Source organism: Lathamus discolor, chromosome 1 (genome assembly GCF_037157495.1).
Source record: "Lathamus discolor isolate bLatDis1 chromosome 1, bLatDis1.hap1, whole genome shotgun sequence".
In the NCBI taxonomy this organism is placed as follows: Eukaryota; Metazoa; Chordata; class Aves; order Psittaciformes; family Psittacidae; genus Lathamus; species Lathamus discolor.
Genome location: NC_088884.1, coordinates 43,332,220 through 43,351,244, shown reverse-complemented (window position 1 = coordinate 43,351,244; position 19,025 = coordinate 43,332,220). Strand labels below are relative to the sequence as shown.

Here is a 19,025-nt window from a genome sequence, read left to right as displayed (position 1 = left end):
TGTGTTAAATTAATAGACCAATCTAGAGACTTAGTCTAAAGCTGGTTAGGTCCTCCCTCACATTTTTACAGAGGCCTCAGTATGGCTTTGTCATGGCTGTCTCTCACCTGTAAGCAGTCAGTGCTTTAGTAACTTAATCCTTTTGAATGAAGCATTACAGCAAATCTAGTATGAAACATTTCTGTTGAAGAGTCACAATGTTATATATAATTCTTAGTAATTAATGGCCGTCCACATAATTTAAAAATTATTAATTTTTAAGGGTAAACTTTAAAAGACAAAATGAAAAATAGGTGGTTGAGACTGACACTTCAGTCTCAGCAGATGCCACTGTCAAAAAAGTTCAGCTGGTGAGTGAAGAGTGTAATAAACTCTTTCTCCCTTCTCAATACTTCCTCAAAGTCTTTTATGTAGCGGTGAAACTATTGCTTATGACAAGTGGTATTCCATTCAAATGGAAGAAATCTCAAGTATAGTCCAAGCTCCTGCTCAGAGTGGGATTAGCACTGAATTTGGACAACATTCCCGAAAGCTTTGTCAAGTTGGATCTTGATTTGGTTATTCTTCATTTTTGTATTAAGAGAATGTTAGTTATCAAACTTTGTTCTTGGAGATACGAGTATCCGTGGAAAGGAAAGTGTTTAAGCAATTCAGCTTTTCTGAAATATGAAATTAATCTTTGAAAATATTAACTGATGTGTGAATTTTGTGAAGCACAGGAAGCATTGTGGAGCATGAATACAAAGACTATTTTGTAACAGAATATTTTTGGTTTTAGAGCCTTGATGAGTATGAAGATGATGAAGCAGGGCAGAAGGAGCGAAAGAAGGAAGATGCTATTACCCAACAGAATACAATACAAAATGAGAGTTCCAGTGCAGATACCCCTGGCTCGTACTTACTACAGGTGAGATATTAACACGTGTTCACTCTGATATTTTACTGTTTTAGAACTCATACTGCTGCTTTCTTTGTACTTCTTCATAACAGTAGATTATACCTATATGGAAGCAGATTTGAAGTTAAGGAGTTGTCAAAGCTCAACACTACTGAGATCAGGCTCTGACAACAGAATCCTCTATTTCTCTAGTGGCTTTGAAGATAACGGTGTTGATGTTCACCATAGAAGTTATTCTTTAGTGAGAGTAAGAGAAATATGAAGATAGAAGTGAAAAAATGCTCACAGGTCTAGAATATTCACTTAATTGACATAGAGTTTTCTAATCAGGACCCAATTTCCTAATTTATTTATTGTCAGTTAACAAACTTCTAGTTGCTGATTCTGGAATTGAAAAAAACATGTACACTCTTAGGAAAAACACTTCTTGCATCTGTGAAACCTCTTTTCCCGTTTTTGTTCTCCAGTCCCCTTGCCACAGGTTACACTCAGTCCTGCAGCACCCCCCTCTATCAAAACATTGCCAATTACACCCGTTGCACCTCTCCTGCATACCATACTGACTGCAGCAAACGTCTTGTCTTTTTCCTTTCATGTCCTTAGTCTCTTTAGACAGCCTTGTTTCTCCTCTGTTGTTTATCTAACAGCATGTGCAAACCCAGCGTTACACACTGAGGCCGACCCCGTCTGCATGATGACTCTTAACAGAGGCAGTAGCACATGCATGGAGTGAAAAATGAACAGAACAAGCACATGGTGATAATTTTCAAACCACCCATGACCAGAGGGGGCATCACTGAGTTTAGTGGGCCTGGATGCCCTTTCACTCAGAAGTTTTGCCCAGTCTTTGATATGCTTGTGGGTGCAGTTAACATTCAGATGAGTTCATTACTACAGCTTAATTACCTGGAATGTGAAGAATAATCTCCTTTTGTTTAAGTTGAATGTGTCATTTGCCATCTGTTTCCATATGATTTCACCAAGGTGTCCCAGTGGAAGACATGGAGAACAACTGCTTCCTCTTTATGTGACTGAGTGCAGCAGAGAGAGAGAGCATGGCCCCTCTCAGCTGCCTTGTCTCAAAGCTGAAGAATTCTGCTTTATGTAATTGTTCCTTCTACAGGAGATATTCAGTAACACTGTCTACTCTTTCTAGTTTGACTGTCCTACTGGAGATCAGAAAACAGACCAAAAGAGGTCAGAACAATTTGCAGGTGTAGAGTGGTTTAATGGTGTTTTTTGTTTTGTTCTCTGTTTCTTTCCTGACGATTCCCAATATATGCCTGTTTGTCTGCTGAGCACCAAGTTTACTGTTTTTGTTGTGTGTGTCTAGTCTAACTTAAGATTTAGAATAGAATAGTTAGGGTTGGAAAGGACCTCAAGATCATCTAGTTCCACCCCCCCTGCCATGGGCAGGGACACCTCACACTAAAGCATCCCACACAAGGCTTCATCCAACCTGGCCTTGAACACTGCCAGGGATGGAGCACTCACAACCTCCCTGGGCAACTGATTCCAGTGCCTCACCACCCTAACAAGAAAGAATTTCCTCCTTATATCCAATCTAAACTTCCCCTGTTTGAATTTTAACCTGTTACCCCTTGTCCTGTCACTAGAGTCCCTGACGAAGAGTCCCTCCCCAGCATCCCTATAGGCCCCCTTCAGATACTGGAAGGCTGCTATGAGGTCCCCACGCAGCCTTCTCTTCTCCAGGCTGAACAGCCCCAACTTTCTCAGCCTATCTTCATAGGGGAGGTGCTCCAGTCCCCTGATCATCCTTGTGGCCCTCCTCTGGACTTGTTCTAGCAGTTCCATGTCCTTTTTATGTTGAGGACACCAGAACTGCGCACAATACTCCCGGTGAGGTCTCACAAGAGCAGAGTAGAGGGGCAGGATCACCTCCTTTGACCTGCTGGTCAGACTCCTTTTGATGCAGCCCAGGATACGGTTGGCTTTCTGGGCTGCGAGCGCACACTGAAGCTGGCTCATGTTCATTTTCTCGTCAGCCAGCACCCCCAAGTCCTTCTCCACAGGGCTGCTCTGAATCTCTTCTTTGCCCAATCTGTAGCTGTGCCTGGGGTTGTTCCGACCCAGGTGTAGGACCTTGCACTTGTCATATTTGAACTTCATAAGGTTGGCATCAGCCCACCTCACAAGCGTGTCATGGTCCCTGTGGATGGCATCCCTTCCCTCCAGCATATCAACTGGACCACACAGCTTGGTGTCATAGGCAAACTTGCTGAGGGCGCACTCAATCCCACTGTCCATGTCAGCGACGAAGATGTTAAACAAGGCCGGTCCCAACACCGATCCCTGAGGGACACCACTTGTTACTTGTCTCCAGCCAGACATTGAGCCATTGGCCCCAACTCTTTGTGTGCGGCCGTCCAGCCAGTTCTTTATCCACCAAGTGGTCCATCCATCAAATTGATATCTCTCCAATTTAGAGAGAAGGATGTTGTGTGGGACAGTGTCAAACGCTTTGCACAAGTCCAGGTAGATGACGTCAACTGCTTTACCCTTGTCCATCAGTTCTGTAGCCCCATCATTTCAGAATTATCTGTGAGTGGTAATGCATATGTGAATTTAGAAGTATATTTACCTTTTGTCTTGCTTTGTGCTTATGTACACTAAATTTCATTTCCTGTTTCACCTCCTGGGCACTCCCAATGGAGAAATCCTGCATGTTTTCAGTTGACCCTCATCTTCTCTTTTCTGAATAGCATCTGTGGACATCTCCTGCCCCAGTATACTTGAAAGCTGAAGTCCTGGAAGAGGTTCCCATGCAATGCTTCTGAGTACTGAAAACTAACTGTCAGTGTCCACCATTATTTCCTGTCTTTTCACCAGTGATTTATTCGCAGAAGGACGTTAGATCTTAATCTAAGTGTATCATAATTTCTTGAAGTCTTCAAAGGGAATACCTTTTTGAAATGCAGTAGGTTGTCAACCAACTTTCTCTTCTGGACATTTTTTACTTAAAAAAACTCACTGTTTTACAAATGTCCTGGTGACTTTTCCACACTATCTCATATTTATTTACTCACTTATTCTGTAGTTGTTGTAGACTTACTAGCACCACTTTATTCAGGTATGAATGCCAGGTTTACTGGGCTGTAGTTCTCTGGTCTGCTTCAGAATCTTCTTAGAGATAGTGATTACATTAACCACTTGTACTAGGGCAGTTGTAAGAGATTATATGTGATCCTGAGTAGTTTAGCTATTACGTTTTTTAGTAACATCAATAGTTTCTTTAAAGCTCAAGAAATAAATACCTTCTCAATCTGACAGTTAGGTTTGGGTTTTTTTTTTTTTTTTCAGTTTGTTAATTTGTTTCTAAGTTCTACCAGTGCTTCTGTTTGAAAAACACCCTTTGCGTCTTCCATGAAGAAGTCCTGTGATGTGAGACCCTTACCATGCTTTTTCATGGTGAACACCAACAAAAATACTTGTGCAGAGAAGCTGTCTCTGAGTATGCCTCTTATAACTTGCCTTTGCAGCTTGTTTGGGCAGGATTCTTCATTCTCAAATGTTTTTATGCTTTCTCCAAGTTGTCTGATAGACTCTTACTGTGTTCACTGTTTTCACTTTTTCAGCAAATATTGCAGAAGTTGCCACTTAGTTTCCCCTAGTGGTATTATTACATAATGCTTTGGCTATATTCCCATTCCCCCTTTTTTTTCATGCATATTTCCTATTCTTCTTGACCAGTAATCTCAGTTTCTGTTTACCAGACTGGCTGTATTAATTGTCTCCTACGCTGTTGCAAGTTTGTCACTCAGTATTCAAACAGGCACTACTTCTTTGTTGACAGACCACAGCAGGGGTGTCCTGTCACTGACAGTACAGAAGAGAGTCCCAGGCCTCAGATCTGGCAAAGACCCAGAGTGGCACATGTACAGAACAGTTGGAACTGTAGAAAGTTGTAGCTGCTAAGACTTAATCAGTTTATTCCTGAGTCTGTCAACTCGCCTTTTATTAGAAGACTTACAGCTTGCCCAATTTGAACAGAATTTGACAGCAGTATTATTTCAGCTTTGATGACTTAGATTGCCTTTGATTCTACTCTGTACAAGTCAAGCCTAATGCTGTTCTTAAAAGTTGACTTTGTTTTAGATCTAAGAATTCAGGCGATTCTGTTTGCCATTGACCAATATTTGTTCTATCTACTAAGCAAAAGAAATACATTTCTGTAGGAAGATGTTTTCACTGATCTGTCCTTTCTGTTACCATTTTATGAAATTTGTAAATATATGGTTACTGTGACTATGGTAAACAAGACAGTAAATGTTAACTTCATGTTTGATGGCTAAATATGTTAGTGAATAGTATTGTATATCCAGCCCTTAACCTGATCTTTCAGTTCTGACATTGTCTGAAGTTGCTGTTCTCCTTCTCATAGGCAAAATGTGCATTTTTTGAAAACTGTGGCTGAAGTCCTTGATCTGAAGCACAGAGATATGAGAGTTGTTATACCAGAGCTGAGAGTACTTTCCCTGAAGCAGAACTATTTGGCTAAAATGGCCTCAATTTTTTATATTGGAAATATGGAAGATGATAGGTCTGGCAACATCATAAACACTGAGAAACAGTTACAGTCAGAACTGTTACTTTAACAAAAGATAGTGTGGAAAGACACACCTCACCAGGTGTATCAACGCTAAATCCACTCACAGACACAAATGTTACATCTGACTTCAACTCCCTTGCTTGATTTTCCTCCTGCTTTTATGCTGCAGTGTTGAGTGGTTCTCAGCTTGTGAGTCGCGGTGCTGTGGACTACTTATGTGTATGGGGATGCACACTGAAAGTAAAAATTTATATGTAATAAAGCCCGGAACTCTTATAGATTACCTAAAAAAAAAAAAAAAACCAACAACAACGGACAAGCATAAAGTTACTACTTTAAAGTTACTAACTTTTTGGAAGTCTCTTAGAGGACTTGCTGAGTTCCAGCACATGGAGAAATGCTGCTATAGTGCTAATTCTCAGAAAACTCTCACCAAAACTGCCATATGCAAGGCCTTTGCTTTGCACCAAAGCATTCAGGTTGTGCTGATACCCTGGCCACTTGCCTCCTGAAATTCGTTGTTAGGGGAATATTTTAGGAGACCAGATGCACTAATATGTACCCTTCTTGGTGTAACTGTACAGCAGTAGGGTAACATAACTTTTCTGTCATTACAGAAGTGATATCTGAATATGATAGCGTGTTGTGGTGTGTTACTTCGTGGTGTTCTTGGAGACCAAATTGGGAAGGGCAAGATGATTAATCCAAAGGCAACATAAAACCTTGCAGTGGGAGACACTTGTGTAGGTCCTCCATCCCTTTAAGCCTTCAAGTTACAACTGCGGTTTTTCTGGTTATTATGCCATAATCACACAGAAGGATCATTCTCAGTACCTTGGAAGGATTTTGAGAACCTTTACTTCATGTTAGCTTTGCTTCCTTTCTGCTAGCATTTTATTTCAAAGTTGTAGTGTCTGTGAATGGTAATTGCTGTGCTGTGGGCTGTATGAACACACTGCAAAAAAATTCATCAGCTGTGAACACTTCGATGTAAGTGTTGTAAGATATGGGAATAGTTGAGTAAAAGGGTATTGGCAAAAACGCCAAGAAACAAAGTATTTGAGATTTGGGCTGAATCCTTTCCTCTCTCTGGCAAACTTGGACCAAGCATGTCAGAATTATTTTTGCTACTAGCATAACTTGAAAATAGAGATTGATTAGAGAGAGTAGGATATATAAATTTTTGTGCCTGTGAGCATGAAAAGGGAAAGCTCTGAGTCAATTAGGTTCAATTTTTGTGAAATAAATATTCTGAATCCTTCAAATGAAAAGTAATGATTATAAAAATGAGAATGATTTAGGGTATCTTACTGTAAAAAGGGAATGCTGGTCTTTATTATTGTTACACAGAAGCAAAATTTGTCCAGTGTATTTCTGTTAAGAAACTGCAGTTCATAACTGTCTCTCATACCAATACCTTTTGTGTCTGGAATGACTGCCCAAGATGTCTGTGTGGTCATCTGTTAGAAACCTGCTTTCGGATTTGCATTGCTGGCATGAAACTGGTAGGGGAATTTTGCTTCTCAACTGTTCTGAAGCCTGAGCCCCCAGTGGGAGACATGGTTCACTCTTTGCTAAGCCACTGGAACTGTTTTGCTGTACCTGATTACATCTCGAATAGTGCAGTGAAGTCCAGGACCTCATTCAAGACCATTGCACTCTAGTTAGAAATTGCAGTCATCTTGTTCCAACCATTAATTCGTTTAGTGTATGCAATTGCAATGGGCATTTCTTGGAGTCGCTGTGTTGCTCTCAGACTGTGCAGCAACAAAATATTTAAGAAACTAAGATGTTGAATTTTACCAAATTATTTCATACAAGATATTAGTAAGACATATTTGAGACATGTAAATATCCACACTGAGTCATAGTCAACAACACTGAACAGATTTGTTAGACAAAAAACTTCATTGGTAGGATGGAACCTTGTCTTTATACTATATGTTATACCATATTTTTGAAATGCATTCAAATTACGAGCAATAGGGGACAGGCTAAAGCTTGACCCTAGTACTAAATTCCAGTGGAACTGTTTACCCAAGACAACAAATGGAGAAGTTGCTTTAGTTTTCAACTTCCAACGCTGACTTGCATACATAGTAGTATTGCCATGTCTTGGATTACTCTCTTTCCTCCCTGTAGCAGCAATGCAGGTTTTTGTTCTCTGCAAGAAACTAGGTTGGATAATCATTCGGCTAATCATTAATGTAGAAATTGCCTGTACCTTTCAAGAATCCTTCTTGCTGATTGGAGGTGAGGATAGGATGTAATGTCTACGTATTGTACATAATAATCTAACAGTATAATTACAAAATCGTGCCACTACAGATTGGGTTCATCGTAGCTAACTTCAGTAGTTAGATGGCTGGTGAAGTCGTCTAAACTTGATTTATTAGCTGACCATTTAGTTGACTTGTGCATTTATTTATAAGTCATCCGAGAGCCTGTGAAAATTGATGGAAGACCACATCTGATCTTTTTTTAAGCTTTTGCTTTAGAAAAGTTTAACGTTCCACCAGAACATTGCAGGCAACTTCTAAAGAGAACGTGGTCCAACTATGCTCATAGAGAAGTGCTCCAATACAGTTCTTATTGCTTAAATACCATCCTTTACTTTAGATGTGACCCAACACGTTGTAATTTTCGAAGCCGTGATATATACCATTGTTACAAAGCTGCAAATGTTTAATAGAGGCGCCTTGCAAGATATCCTGAAAGCAGTAGATGAAGTTGGGGGATAGAAGTTCCCAGGTGACTTCTTAGCTGCGTGACAAACTGTGATGAATGCAGGGAAGTATTACATGTATCTCCATTAGGAAACACATCTGAAAACCTGCTTGACACAAACTTCCCCAGAGTTTTGTACTTGGATCCTATGCCAAGAATATGCTGCCAGATAAGCTTCTCAGCTCGCACTCCAGTTTATACCTATCTGTTTTGCATTTCTTGCTTTTTTTATTTTGCGCAGCAGTGTAATGTCATAAAGCATCATTTTGCAATTACTCTCATTATCCCAATCATATGGTAATGATGTTCATATCTATTCATACCTGAACACAGTTTTTTAAGATGTTTTGCGTCTAGCTTGCATGTAGTCCTTGCAAAGGAGAACTGTATGCGTGTGCATTCAGGAGTAATAAATCATCTTTTACAAGAACATTGTCATGATGTTACTTGGTGTTAATTTGTGTCCATAGAGAAAATGCAGTTGTGCTATGGGTCATGCCCAAATGTATGAAAGTATGTGCTTTATTTTTTATGCTGTTTTTCTTCAGATGTTAGGTCAATGATTATTTTGCATAACAATGTGATTATACTAGTGGTTGGTTGTGGGTTTTTTTGTTTTTTAAGTAAATAAAATGTGATTAGAATACAGACGGGAATTAGGATGAGCTGTGTTTGAGTATATGAAGTTGTATGTAATTCTGACCAGTCAAGTTCTGGGACTAATAATTGACAGCTAGTTACCAGATGATATTCAACTTAGGTTTTCTATTTGCAGATTAAGAGCATGATCTGTTTTGTTGGGGTGGTATGAAAAGTCATTAGTATTTGCAAAATGCTAAAGTAATAGTAGTGGATGCAACAGATTTATGAGGACATTGTATTAGAAGTCTAAAAATGTTCCCATAAAAATGGGTTAAAAAGTATTCAAATTCAATGTTTAAGTGTAAGGTCACTTATTTTTTTAAAATGTATTTGCATCTGAAGTCAGTCTGTGTAGCGTTTTTAAAGTAAGTGACATCAGTTGCAGGGAATTTGCTGCCCTGTATATTTCATGATGTGAAACAGGTGCTTCAGCTACTTGACTGCCAAGGTTGGTATGGCTTGGGAGACCCAAATTATTCTTGTGATCTGTGTATAAGACAGACAGGAACACAGGAATTCCATCTTCCATGATCACGTGTCATCAGGTCATCACTCAAGTAGTTTCTGGCAATACGGGCATGTTTGAGTGTGCTAGTAGCAGTAAATCAGGCATGTTGGCCACCTTGTGAAAACCAAGCAAATGCAAAATGCTGAATGCTACTCGGTACTCTTCTTTGTGTTCCACCAAAAAGATCTTGTGGAAAAATACATTGTGTGGTGATGTCAGGAAGGGCAGTATCATGATGCATGTAGATGAGAGAATTTGAGTGAAAGTTTCCTAAATCAACAACGTTCTGACCTGTTCTGAATTGGTTGACTTTGCAGCCTTCATTTTCTTTAAATAATTAAATGTCTGTATTATTAGACGCCGGGGAAAAAAACCCAAACCAAACCACAGAAACCCACCCCATGTAGTATTTTTTTAGTTAATCTGTAAGGTTAGGACTAGTAATGTTGCATGGTGGTCTTGGTTGGTCTAACTTGAGGCACTGAATGATTTGTTTTGCAGAAGAGATTACTAGTTTTCAGTTTAAGTGTGTATGTGTGTTTTTTAATGGAAACTGCATTTTGAAACAGTGGAGTCTGGATTTCTCAGCTGAATGGTCTATGTCTCTGTCAAAATCCCCCTCCTCTTATGTGCGCAAATTTAGTGTATGTGTTGCCTATGCATAGTGTTGCTGATGCGTGCTTGTTCAGTGGATTTTACATTCCCAAAGAATCTGCACATACTCAGCAAATCTGATTCAACTATATTGTGTGTGCACTATCTAACGCTGCTGCTTTCAGAAAGTGCTTACGAGTGAAACTGCAGTCCCTATGCCCCTAAGAAATGAGGAAGTTAAGAGGTAGCAGTTACCAATGTGAGACAGTAGGGAAAGTGGGTGGCTATGAACTGGCTATGAGCCAAATGAAGTTGTTTGGCCAGTGATGTGTGGCCTCGAGGATGCAGGTTGAGTATCCCTACTTTGAGTCACTTGACTCAAAGCAGATTTAGATTAGACATTCTTTACTGTGAGGGTGATGAGGCACTGGAACAGGTTGTGCAGAGGAGCTGTGGCTGTTTTATCCTTGTCAGTGTCCAAGGCCAGGTTGGACGGGGCTTTGAGCAACCTTGTCTAAGGGAAGGTGTCCCTGCCTATGGGAGTGGGTTGAAACTAGATGATCTTTAAGGTCCCTTCTAAGCCAAACCATTCTAGGATTATATGACTTCCCCTCTTACAGGGAAATAGTACTACATGGTTGTCATCATTTGTCTTCATAAAAACAGATCTAAAAGATAAATCTTTCAGTTTGTTTGTGGAAGGCATCATCTGTGTCCAGGGACTCATCATTGTCAAAGGTAATCAAGTTTATGCTGATAAGCAAACTTTGCTTTTCTTAGAGGAAAGTGTTCATAATTTCGTATTTCTGACATCTGTGTTCAGTAAAGTTTAATTTAGAGAATAAGTGGTTCAAGCTCAGAGTTTTATTTCAGGAATGTATTTCACTCCTAGTAAATAAATGTGCCCATGAAGTCTTCTGTAATGGAATATTTGGTTTTATGTGCCTGTACACATGTACAACTATTCATTACAGAACCTGCATGAAAACTAAAACTGTCTCAAGCCTGTATCTGTGGAGGCAAGCCAGTGTGGTGGCTTCTTATTCCTGCTTCAGGTTTATGTTTGTGCCCAGGGAACTGCAGGGGTTTCCTCACAGCCTGCTCCTCAGGTACTTTCTAAATCCTTCTGCAGACCAAGTGAGAAGCAAAGTGAGTTACCATTTTTTCCTTGCAGTTTCTCTCAAGTCCAGTTGTGATCCTTCCATTACAATTTTATTTTTGAGGGCTTTGATTACTTCTGTATTTCTTTAATATCTGCAGATGTTGATGCTATGTAGTGAGCCTGTATGAGCATTTGTTTTGTTGTTGTATTGTTTGTTTCTTTCACTGTTGAGTTCATGAAGCTATACTCCAGAACTGCATAAGCAGATACATTACCTGGTGGTATCCTTGTTTGGGGCCTTTATATGACAGTAGGGAAAGGAAGCAGTTTCTCAAATTCTCAGCTGTTGTTCTGAGCAGTCAAAAGTCAGCAGGGGCCTCATGTGAAAGACTGGGGACTTTAGAGCAGCAGTTCAGTACTTAAAGGAGGTCTATGAGAAATCTGGAGGGGGACTTTTTACAAGGGTGTGGAGTGACAGGACGAAGGGGAATAGGTTTAAAGTGACAGAGGGGAGATTTAGATTAGGTATTAGGAGGAAATTGTTTACTATGAGAGTGGTGAGACACTGGCGCAGGTTGCCCAGAGAAGCTGTGGCTGCCCCATCCCAGCCAGTTCAGGGCCAGGTTGGATGGGGTCTTCAGTAACCTGGTCTAGTGGAGGGTGTCCCTGCCCATGGCAGGGGATGGAATTAGATGATCTTTGTGGTCCCTTCCAACCCAAACCATTCTATGGTTCTATGATTCTTTTCTGTCCCACAGTTTCTTTTTTTTGGACTGACATCACTTCTTAACTTAGCTAACTGAATGCTGATTTGAGAAGATTGTTTCACCTCTGAAAGAATAAATATGGAAATTCTGATCAGCTGTCAAACATGGTGATGTCTAAGTAGGTATCTCCTTCCAGGCTTCTCCCAAAAATTTCTTGGGCATTGAGGGAAAGGGTAGCTACAAGTTTATTGAAAAAGGAAGGGTTTCGTACCATATCTGCATGTACAAATAGATGGTACAGCCTGACTGATATAAAAATCTTCTGTAAGGTATGGTAATACTGCTTATTCCTGCACTTTCCTGCTATACTGTTCCAGAGAGAGTATTTTAGTTAATACTGCTTTCATGCCAAGAACAAGTCTGAAGCCTAGATAACAAAGTTATAAATACTTGCAGGGTGTGTACAGAGGGGGAGGATGCTCTTCTTCAAGAACCTACATGGACCAAGGGGATCCTTGCTGAATGTCTTCGTGCAAGATGGAAAGGGCAGACAGCTTGCTCACTATTGCAGAAAGAGGAGCAGAGATTTATACACTTCTGCAGAAATAGACATAGCAATAGTTGTCAAACATTTTTATAACATGGAGCATACAATCATTTTACTCATACTAAGGAGGGTGTCAGTGGTAGTGACTTGGATGTGCTTGTGTGTACAGAAGCTGCATGTGCCAGTTCTGTAGTGGTGTGAGGATGGGGGAGGGAGGAAGCCTGCTTCGCTGCATCATTGTAGTCTGGTGTAGTTAATGTGATGGCTCAGGAAGGAGGAGGAATCTGGAATTCAGAGTTGCTTGGTGAAGGTAGTCTGACTAAATTTATACTGCTAAAAAGAGCAAGACCTGGGTGCGAGCTCAACTGCCTCACTGCTGATAAGAGCTTTTGGCTTAATTATTACCAAGGTTTTCTGGTGTGGTTTTGGTTCATGCTACCTAGTGCTCTCTTGCATCATACCTGGTGACTGTTCGAAGAATAATGTGCCAGGAGCCAGTCCTTGCATGTGGTGTGAACATTGCAGCACCACGTCTGGCTGCTTGTGTAGTGCTGCGAGGACATGGCTAGCCTTTGCTAGCTCAGAAACAGCTTCATGCCCTTAATCAACACACTGGGGTGTGCATCACAGATCTAGGTTTCATGTTATGAAAACACTGCTTTGGGCTGTAGTTAAAGCCTTGCATGATTTCAGATGCTTTTGACTGGGGAGCAGACCCCAGATTATTATTTTGTGGGGACGTCGCATGGAACATGGAGATCTGCCAAGAAGTGTGTTACTTGGCTTTGGAGCCACAGAGTAGTCTCTGGCTTGTCAGCCTCCATTTACTCATTTGTTAGTAGAATCTGTCAGGCCCATTTTGCTGGTATACTCGCCTCTCTTTTCTTTACTTGGAGCCAGTACCTCATAGAGGTGGGAGGACAGTTCATTGTTTCAAACTGCTTCTACTGAAGAAGCTGGTTTTATCACTGGGTGTGTTTCTAGTATACAGTGTGCAAACCAAGAAGCAGCTTGGCTTTCTAACTGAGGTCGAAAAAGCTGTAATGCTGTGTAAAATACGAGACAAATTCCATTGAAAATAATTTTGGGAAACCATATTTTGTCTGTGTAGACACAGGGTAGTGTGTTGTGAAGGACTGTGCATGTATAGCTCTGTGAGAAAAGGACTCTCACATATAGCAGGTTTCTATACTTACACTTGCTGTAAAGTACTTCAGCAGGTTCTGTCTGTGTTTTCACTATTGTCATCTCTGCTGTGGGTGTCATTCCATGACAGCTCTTCTGCGACTGGAGATCCTAGAATCACAGGATCATTTGTGTTTGAAAAGACCCTTAAGAATTGACGAATTCCTTAATTTCCCTAAGCTGTAAAGGCTTACGTCCATCTGAATTCTGTCTTGTTTTAAAATGCTCTCCTGTTTCAGTATTGAATTTTGTGTTATAGATCCTGTGCTTTTTGCTTATGTGTTGAAGGTTGTTCCTCAGGGTTTCTGGCAACATATCTATTCTTTATTTTTTTATGACTGACACACTGAATTTGGGAGCTTTGTTTCAAGTATTTCCAAGTTCTATTTCTTTTCTGGGAATCTTAGGAAGCCTACATTTTCAGTTGATGCCTATTCAACACTAATCCATGAAGTTCATATGTTGGATATAATCACTGTCTGATAATTTTGCCAGGTCTGCTCTGTCAATGAGTCACTTGAGATCTAGTCAGGTTTTGTCAGCCTCACCTGATCTTCGTAGCTTTTGAGTGCCTGACTGCTTGTCCTGAACCCTTGTTCTTTGGCATCAAATATTGCTTGGGTGTAGAAATTGAGAATCCTGAATAAGGGAAAAAATCTGTTCATATATTTTAGTGAGTATTTCAATTTTCCTTATTTTTGGGAGCCGTTTTCTTGTCAATGACGTGTGACTTCCCTGAGAGCTACTTGGTTTACCTTAGGTGTTCCTTTAATCTCTCACATAATGTCCATGATAGATTTCTTCATAGGTAGTAACTGAAGATATTTAACTTCCTGTGAGATGTTGGATTTGATTCCCTAGCTATTCTTGCAATGTTTCTTTGTGGACTTCTGGCTCAATGTAAACAGAGAGATGAGTCACAACTCCTTTGCCTTCACAGGAAAAATACTTATCACTTGCACCCAGGTATTTTAGCCATGTCTAAGTTAGTTCTTGTTTGAAGTCTTTATTAATTATGTATTAATTAAAGGTAGTAGATGACGCTGTGGAAAAAAAAAAAGTTAAGGTTCACTTTAGTGAACAGAAGTAAGGACACTTAATTTTTCCCTGACTGAAATTTGTTTTTCCAGTCTGTGTTTCTTCTTTCCTCTCCCTTTTCCACCACTCCTTTGGGGTTTAGTTCACTACATGTCCTGATAACTAGCTGGAAATAAAGTATTCACAGAATCGTAGAATGGTTTGGGTTGGAAACGACCTGAAAGATCATCCAGTTCCAACCTCCCTGCCACAGCCAGGGGCGCTTTCATTCCACTCAGCCAGGTTGCTCAAAGCCCCTTCCAATCTGGCCTTGAACACTTCCAGGGATGAGGCCTCCACAGCTTCTCTGGGCAGCCTGTGCCAGTGCCTCACTGCCCTCATAGTGGAAGATTTCTTTCCTATGTCCAGTCTAAATCTCCCCTCTGTCAGTTTAAAGCCATTCCCCCTTGTCCTATTACTACCTGCCCTTGTAGAAAGTCCCTCTCCAGATTTCTTGTAGGCTCCTTTTAGGTACTGGAAGCTGCTTCAAGATCTCCCCAGAGCCTTCTCTTCTGCAGACTGATAAAGCCCAACTCTCTCAGCCTGTCTTTATAGGAGAGGTGCTCCAGCCCTCTGATCATCTTCATGGCCCTTCTCTGGACTTGCTCAAGCAGGTCCAAGTCCTTCTTGTGTTGGAGGCTCCAGAGCTGAATGCAGTACTGCAGTTGAGGTCTTACAAAAGCAGAGTAGAGGGGGAAAATCACATGCCTTGACCTGCTGGTCATACTTGTTTTTGGTGTCTCCTTTTTTTTTGAGCAAATTCTAGTCTGTAATTGTTAATTTGCTTTATTTTGCTTTACTAGTTGCAAGTAATAATTTTGAAACCTATAGGACATTGTAAACATACTATAGTTTTACTTAAATCTCATGTGTGTGTTTGTCAGCGAACAGGAAAACAGTATGCTACAATATTAACAAAACAAAGTATTTTATAAAAATACTTACATGTAAGTATGTAATATAACACAAAGGTTTGCAACCTATATATTGGGCAAGAAATAGACCCAAAAGTCAGGCATTAGATTGAATTCATACTGGTTTTCAGGCAAAGAGCCACCATGAACTTACGTATTCTAATGAATTTTCCTTCATACAAAACATTTACGCCTTTTTAACTGTGGTATTATGTAAGAGCAGATAAAACCCCTTATGTTACATTTTTAAAGTTATATTACCATTATACAAAATAAGTCTGATCTAAAATTGTGCCATAGTTTAATAATTGGTATACTCATGTATTTTTTTATTCTTCATAATTGCGTGAGTGAGTAGTTAATGGTTGGAATAGTTGGATTTTATCCTGTGGGCTAACTAGAGACAGGTAACGTGTACTACAGAATACTTCTGGGAACATGGTGCAAATATATTTCAGTAGGTCTGGATATAATGAATGTCTTTGTGGCAGGCTTCAATGTTGCTGCCCTTGCTGCAGCCTGTCTGGCTGGTCTTCAAGGCACTTGAGTGCCTTTGAACCATGCTTCCCTCTCCATGGGGCTCAGAAAAGAGCATCACGCCTGTGTCTGCTGGTGTGGTGCCCAGGCAATCTTTGTGTAGGAGCGGTTGAGTCACTGCAGGAGCCAGGCAAGGCCAGTGCTGAGCCGGATCTCGTAGGTACCCTTGGGTCCTGACAGATTTTGGGAAGAGGTGTTCTTTGTATGGTTTTCTTCATTGCTCCTGATAGCTAGAAAACCAAAACCAGCATAGGAACAGGCTCTGAGCACATGCATGTTGAATGTGCAGTACTTCAGTGATGCTCTGCTCTGTCAGGTAAAGAGAACTGCAGTTGTTCTTACCTAAGACATCATTCACCCACAGTCCAGAAACACGCACATATCACAGAGAATTACATGTTTTCATATTTTCATTTTGAAAAGATAAATCTAACAGCTTTTCTACTCTGAGGGTTGCATAGTCAAGAGGTAGAGGAGACTGCCTGGAATCTGTTTGAGATGCATGAATTTCATATGGGCTGCAGTGGAAGTCACAGTCAGTCTAGAGAACTGGCAACTTTTGGTGCTGCTATAATTTATTTTTAGATTACTCCACATCTGTAGGGGTGCCTTCTCTTTGGATTTTCTGTTTGGTGTGTGTCTCTCTATGCAGATGCATGATGATACTTTTCGGTCTTGCTTGTCTGTATCAACTGCATCACATAGATAGAGGTTGTTCATTATTGCTGATCTGGAATTAAGCATCTGGGTGCTACAATATCAGAATAGTTCTGGCAATTGAATTTTAATCTCCAGAATACAGGAATGTCTTTTTCCCACTCGAAGTTTTATTCTGTTGCATGTTATTCATTATGGCTTATTTTAAAAAAATCACTTGGATGTAAATTAAACAAGGCTTTTTTTAAATGTGTTGGTTTCAACTCGCCAGAGTACAAATCAAAGGAAGATCAAATACGAAAAATTTGGTCAGGATATTTAAGAACAGTAGGTCAGCTTTTGTTTTTGTTTAATCTTACCAGGTTCCTGTTCCAGTGTATTTTGTAACTGATTAATAGGTGGTGATAACTTTATGATTTCTTAACAGTTTTAGATATAAAAAGGTCATTTTCAGAATGACTGCTTATAAAAGAGATTTATTGAGTGAGTAAAGAGTGTTTAAGGTAATCCGTAGGAAATCCAGACCAGGAAAAAAAAATAAAATATAATGAATCTTGGAAATAGATGTAAAATCTTGGCAGCAAGGAGAGTATGGGGAGGGAAAGGAACCTAGAGTGTTTTTGAACGTACAAGTATTCTAAGTAGAGATCTAGAAAGTGCACCGTTACAAGGGGTGCAAGCAGTAATTGCTGCTTTAAGCTTATTGAAAGCACCTGAGAGTGCTTCTGAGAAGAATGGTTTCTGTGGAAATAAAGAGTGGAGTTTTCCCTCCCTCCCTTTTCAGAGTGGTGATAAGGTTTCCATTCAAAGTTGGATTTGTATTGCATTCCATAGAAAACATCTCTAGACATTTTTAAGCTATTTAGAATCAGGAATGGAGGGTAATCTTGATGACACTGTTGCTTCTGAGCAATGTGTGCTTTTGGGGAATTTTGATGGAAGGGGAAAGAAATGTATTTCAACATTCTTTCTCCTACTTTCCACACCTGCACTTATTCCTGGTTTGTATTAGGATCAGATTGTCTTTCAGTTGTCAAGCACTCAGATGTTATCTCACTTTTGTATCTGAATGAAACTTTGCATTGCAGAAGATACGTAACTGTGGTTCCCTAGGAAATAGCAACATAAAGTTGTACTGAATGTAAGAAGAAAGTAGATGTAGTTACTCGGGATGTGACTCAAGGAGGAGATTGGAGTTAAATTAATTGGCTGGATGGAGATAAAATCTACCTGTTCCTTGATATGTAAAAGAGCAGACAGCCCTCCTTCCTCCATGCAGCGATGTTTCATTTGCCACACATTTTCATATTTGGATTGCATATGAAAAAAAAATTGTTTTGGTGGCCTAATTTAAGTAAAAATTTAACCATGCATATCGTTATGTTGTTGTATCATTGACTACATAATACATACCATTAAGCAGGAATATCATGTAGTCATAATGCTAATGTACAGTCAAATTCTAAAACACTGCACGTATTCTACATGCCAGTGTATGTACCAGCATACTCTAAGAGCCTGGTTTGATCCAGATGATTTAATTGTTTGCAAAACTTGTAAGTAGTCTTTCAAGGGATTCCAGTGAACCATTTTCCTAGTCCAGCCGACCTCCAGAGTTTATGCATGTTCAAAAGCATGTTCATTGGTGCATTTTAACTAGTGGATTTGTAATTGTAGGGTTAGTTTAACATCTGGAAATCTTTGTCAGACACTTGTAAACACAGAGAACTATTTATTTAAAGTCTGATGACCAGTTTGTTTGTATAATCTCTGTATTGGCCATGTGAAGTACCAAGATGAGCCAGGAGCAGAGAGGGGAGTTAGCAAACTTGCTTACATTCTAGTTTGGCAGAAATTTAATTGGTAGTAAATGGTTTCATTAATGGGAATAGTCTCACCTGTGTGTTCTGGTCTCATACATACTCTTGTGCTGTAGGTGTATGTATGTGTTCGGCTGTCTGGTGAATGAGATGAAGGAGGTTGTGTGAACGAGACAAATCTTTGCTGTTTCCATGATCATTTTCACCTAGATCACCTTGTGTCATGCATTAATACCTGGCTGCATAAACACTTTTGTAGACATGAGAAGGGAGCATGACCAATTTTCTGCAGCAGTGCTGACGTATGTCAGTCTGCAGTGTTCTTGAACCACTTGAGGTGGATCAAGAGCAAGACTACTTGATTATATGATTTGTGTGCAGTAGTATATACTGTTATAAGGTAATGCAAGCTGCCAGAGATCATGTGCAAGAAGTATTTTTAAAGCTGTGTTTTGAACACTGAATTGAAATGAGGGTGTGATTTCAACCCTGGATGAAGAGCTGATGTCTTTGGCAGCAATGTTTTTCAACCACTATGAA

At 40.0% G+C, this 19,025-nt stretch overlaps 1 protein-coding gene across 7 annotated transcripts in view; it reads left to right on the top strand.

The window, feature by feature from the left end:
• The window catches only part of PAWR (pro-apoptotic WT1 regulator), an 82,418-nt gene that overhangs the window by 40,449 nt on the left and 22,944 nt on the right, over positions 1–19,025 (top strand). For all 7 annotated transcript variants that reach the window (XM_065669404.1, XM_065669379.1, XM_065669373.1 and 4 more), the window contains exon 3: positions 779–907. In XM_065669404.1, the coding sequence (XP_065525476.1) occupies positions 779–907 (129 nt within the window). The remainder of the gene's footprint in view (positions 1–778; positions 908–19,025) is intronic.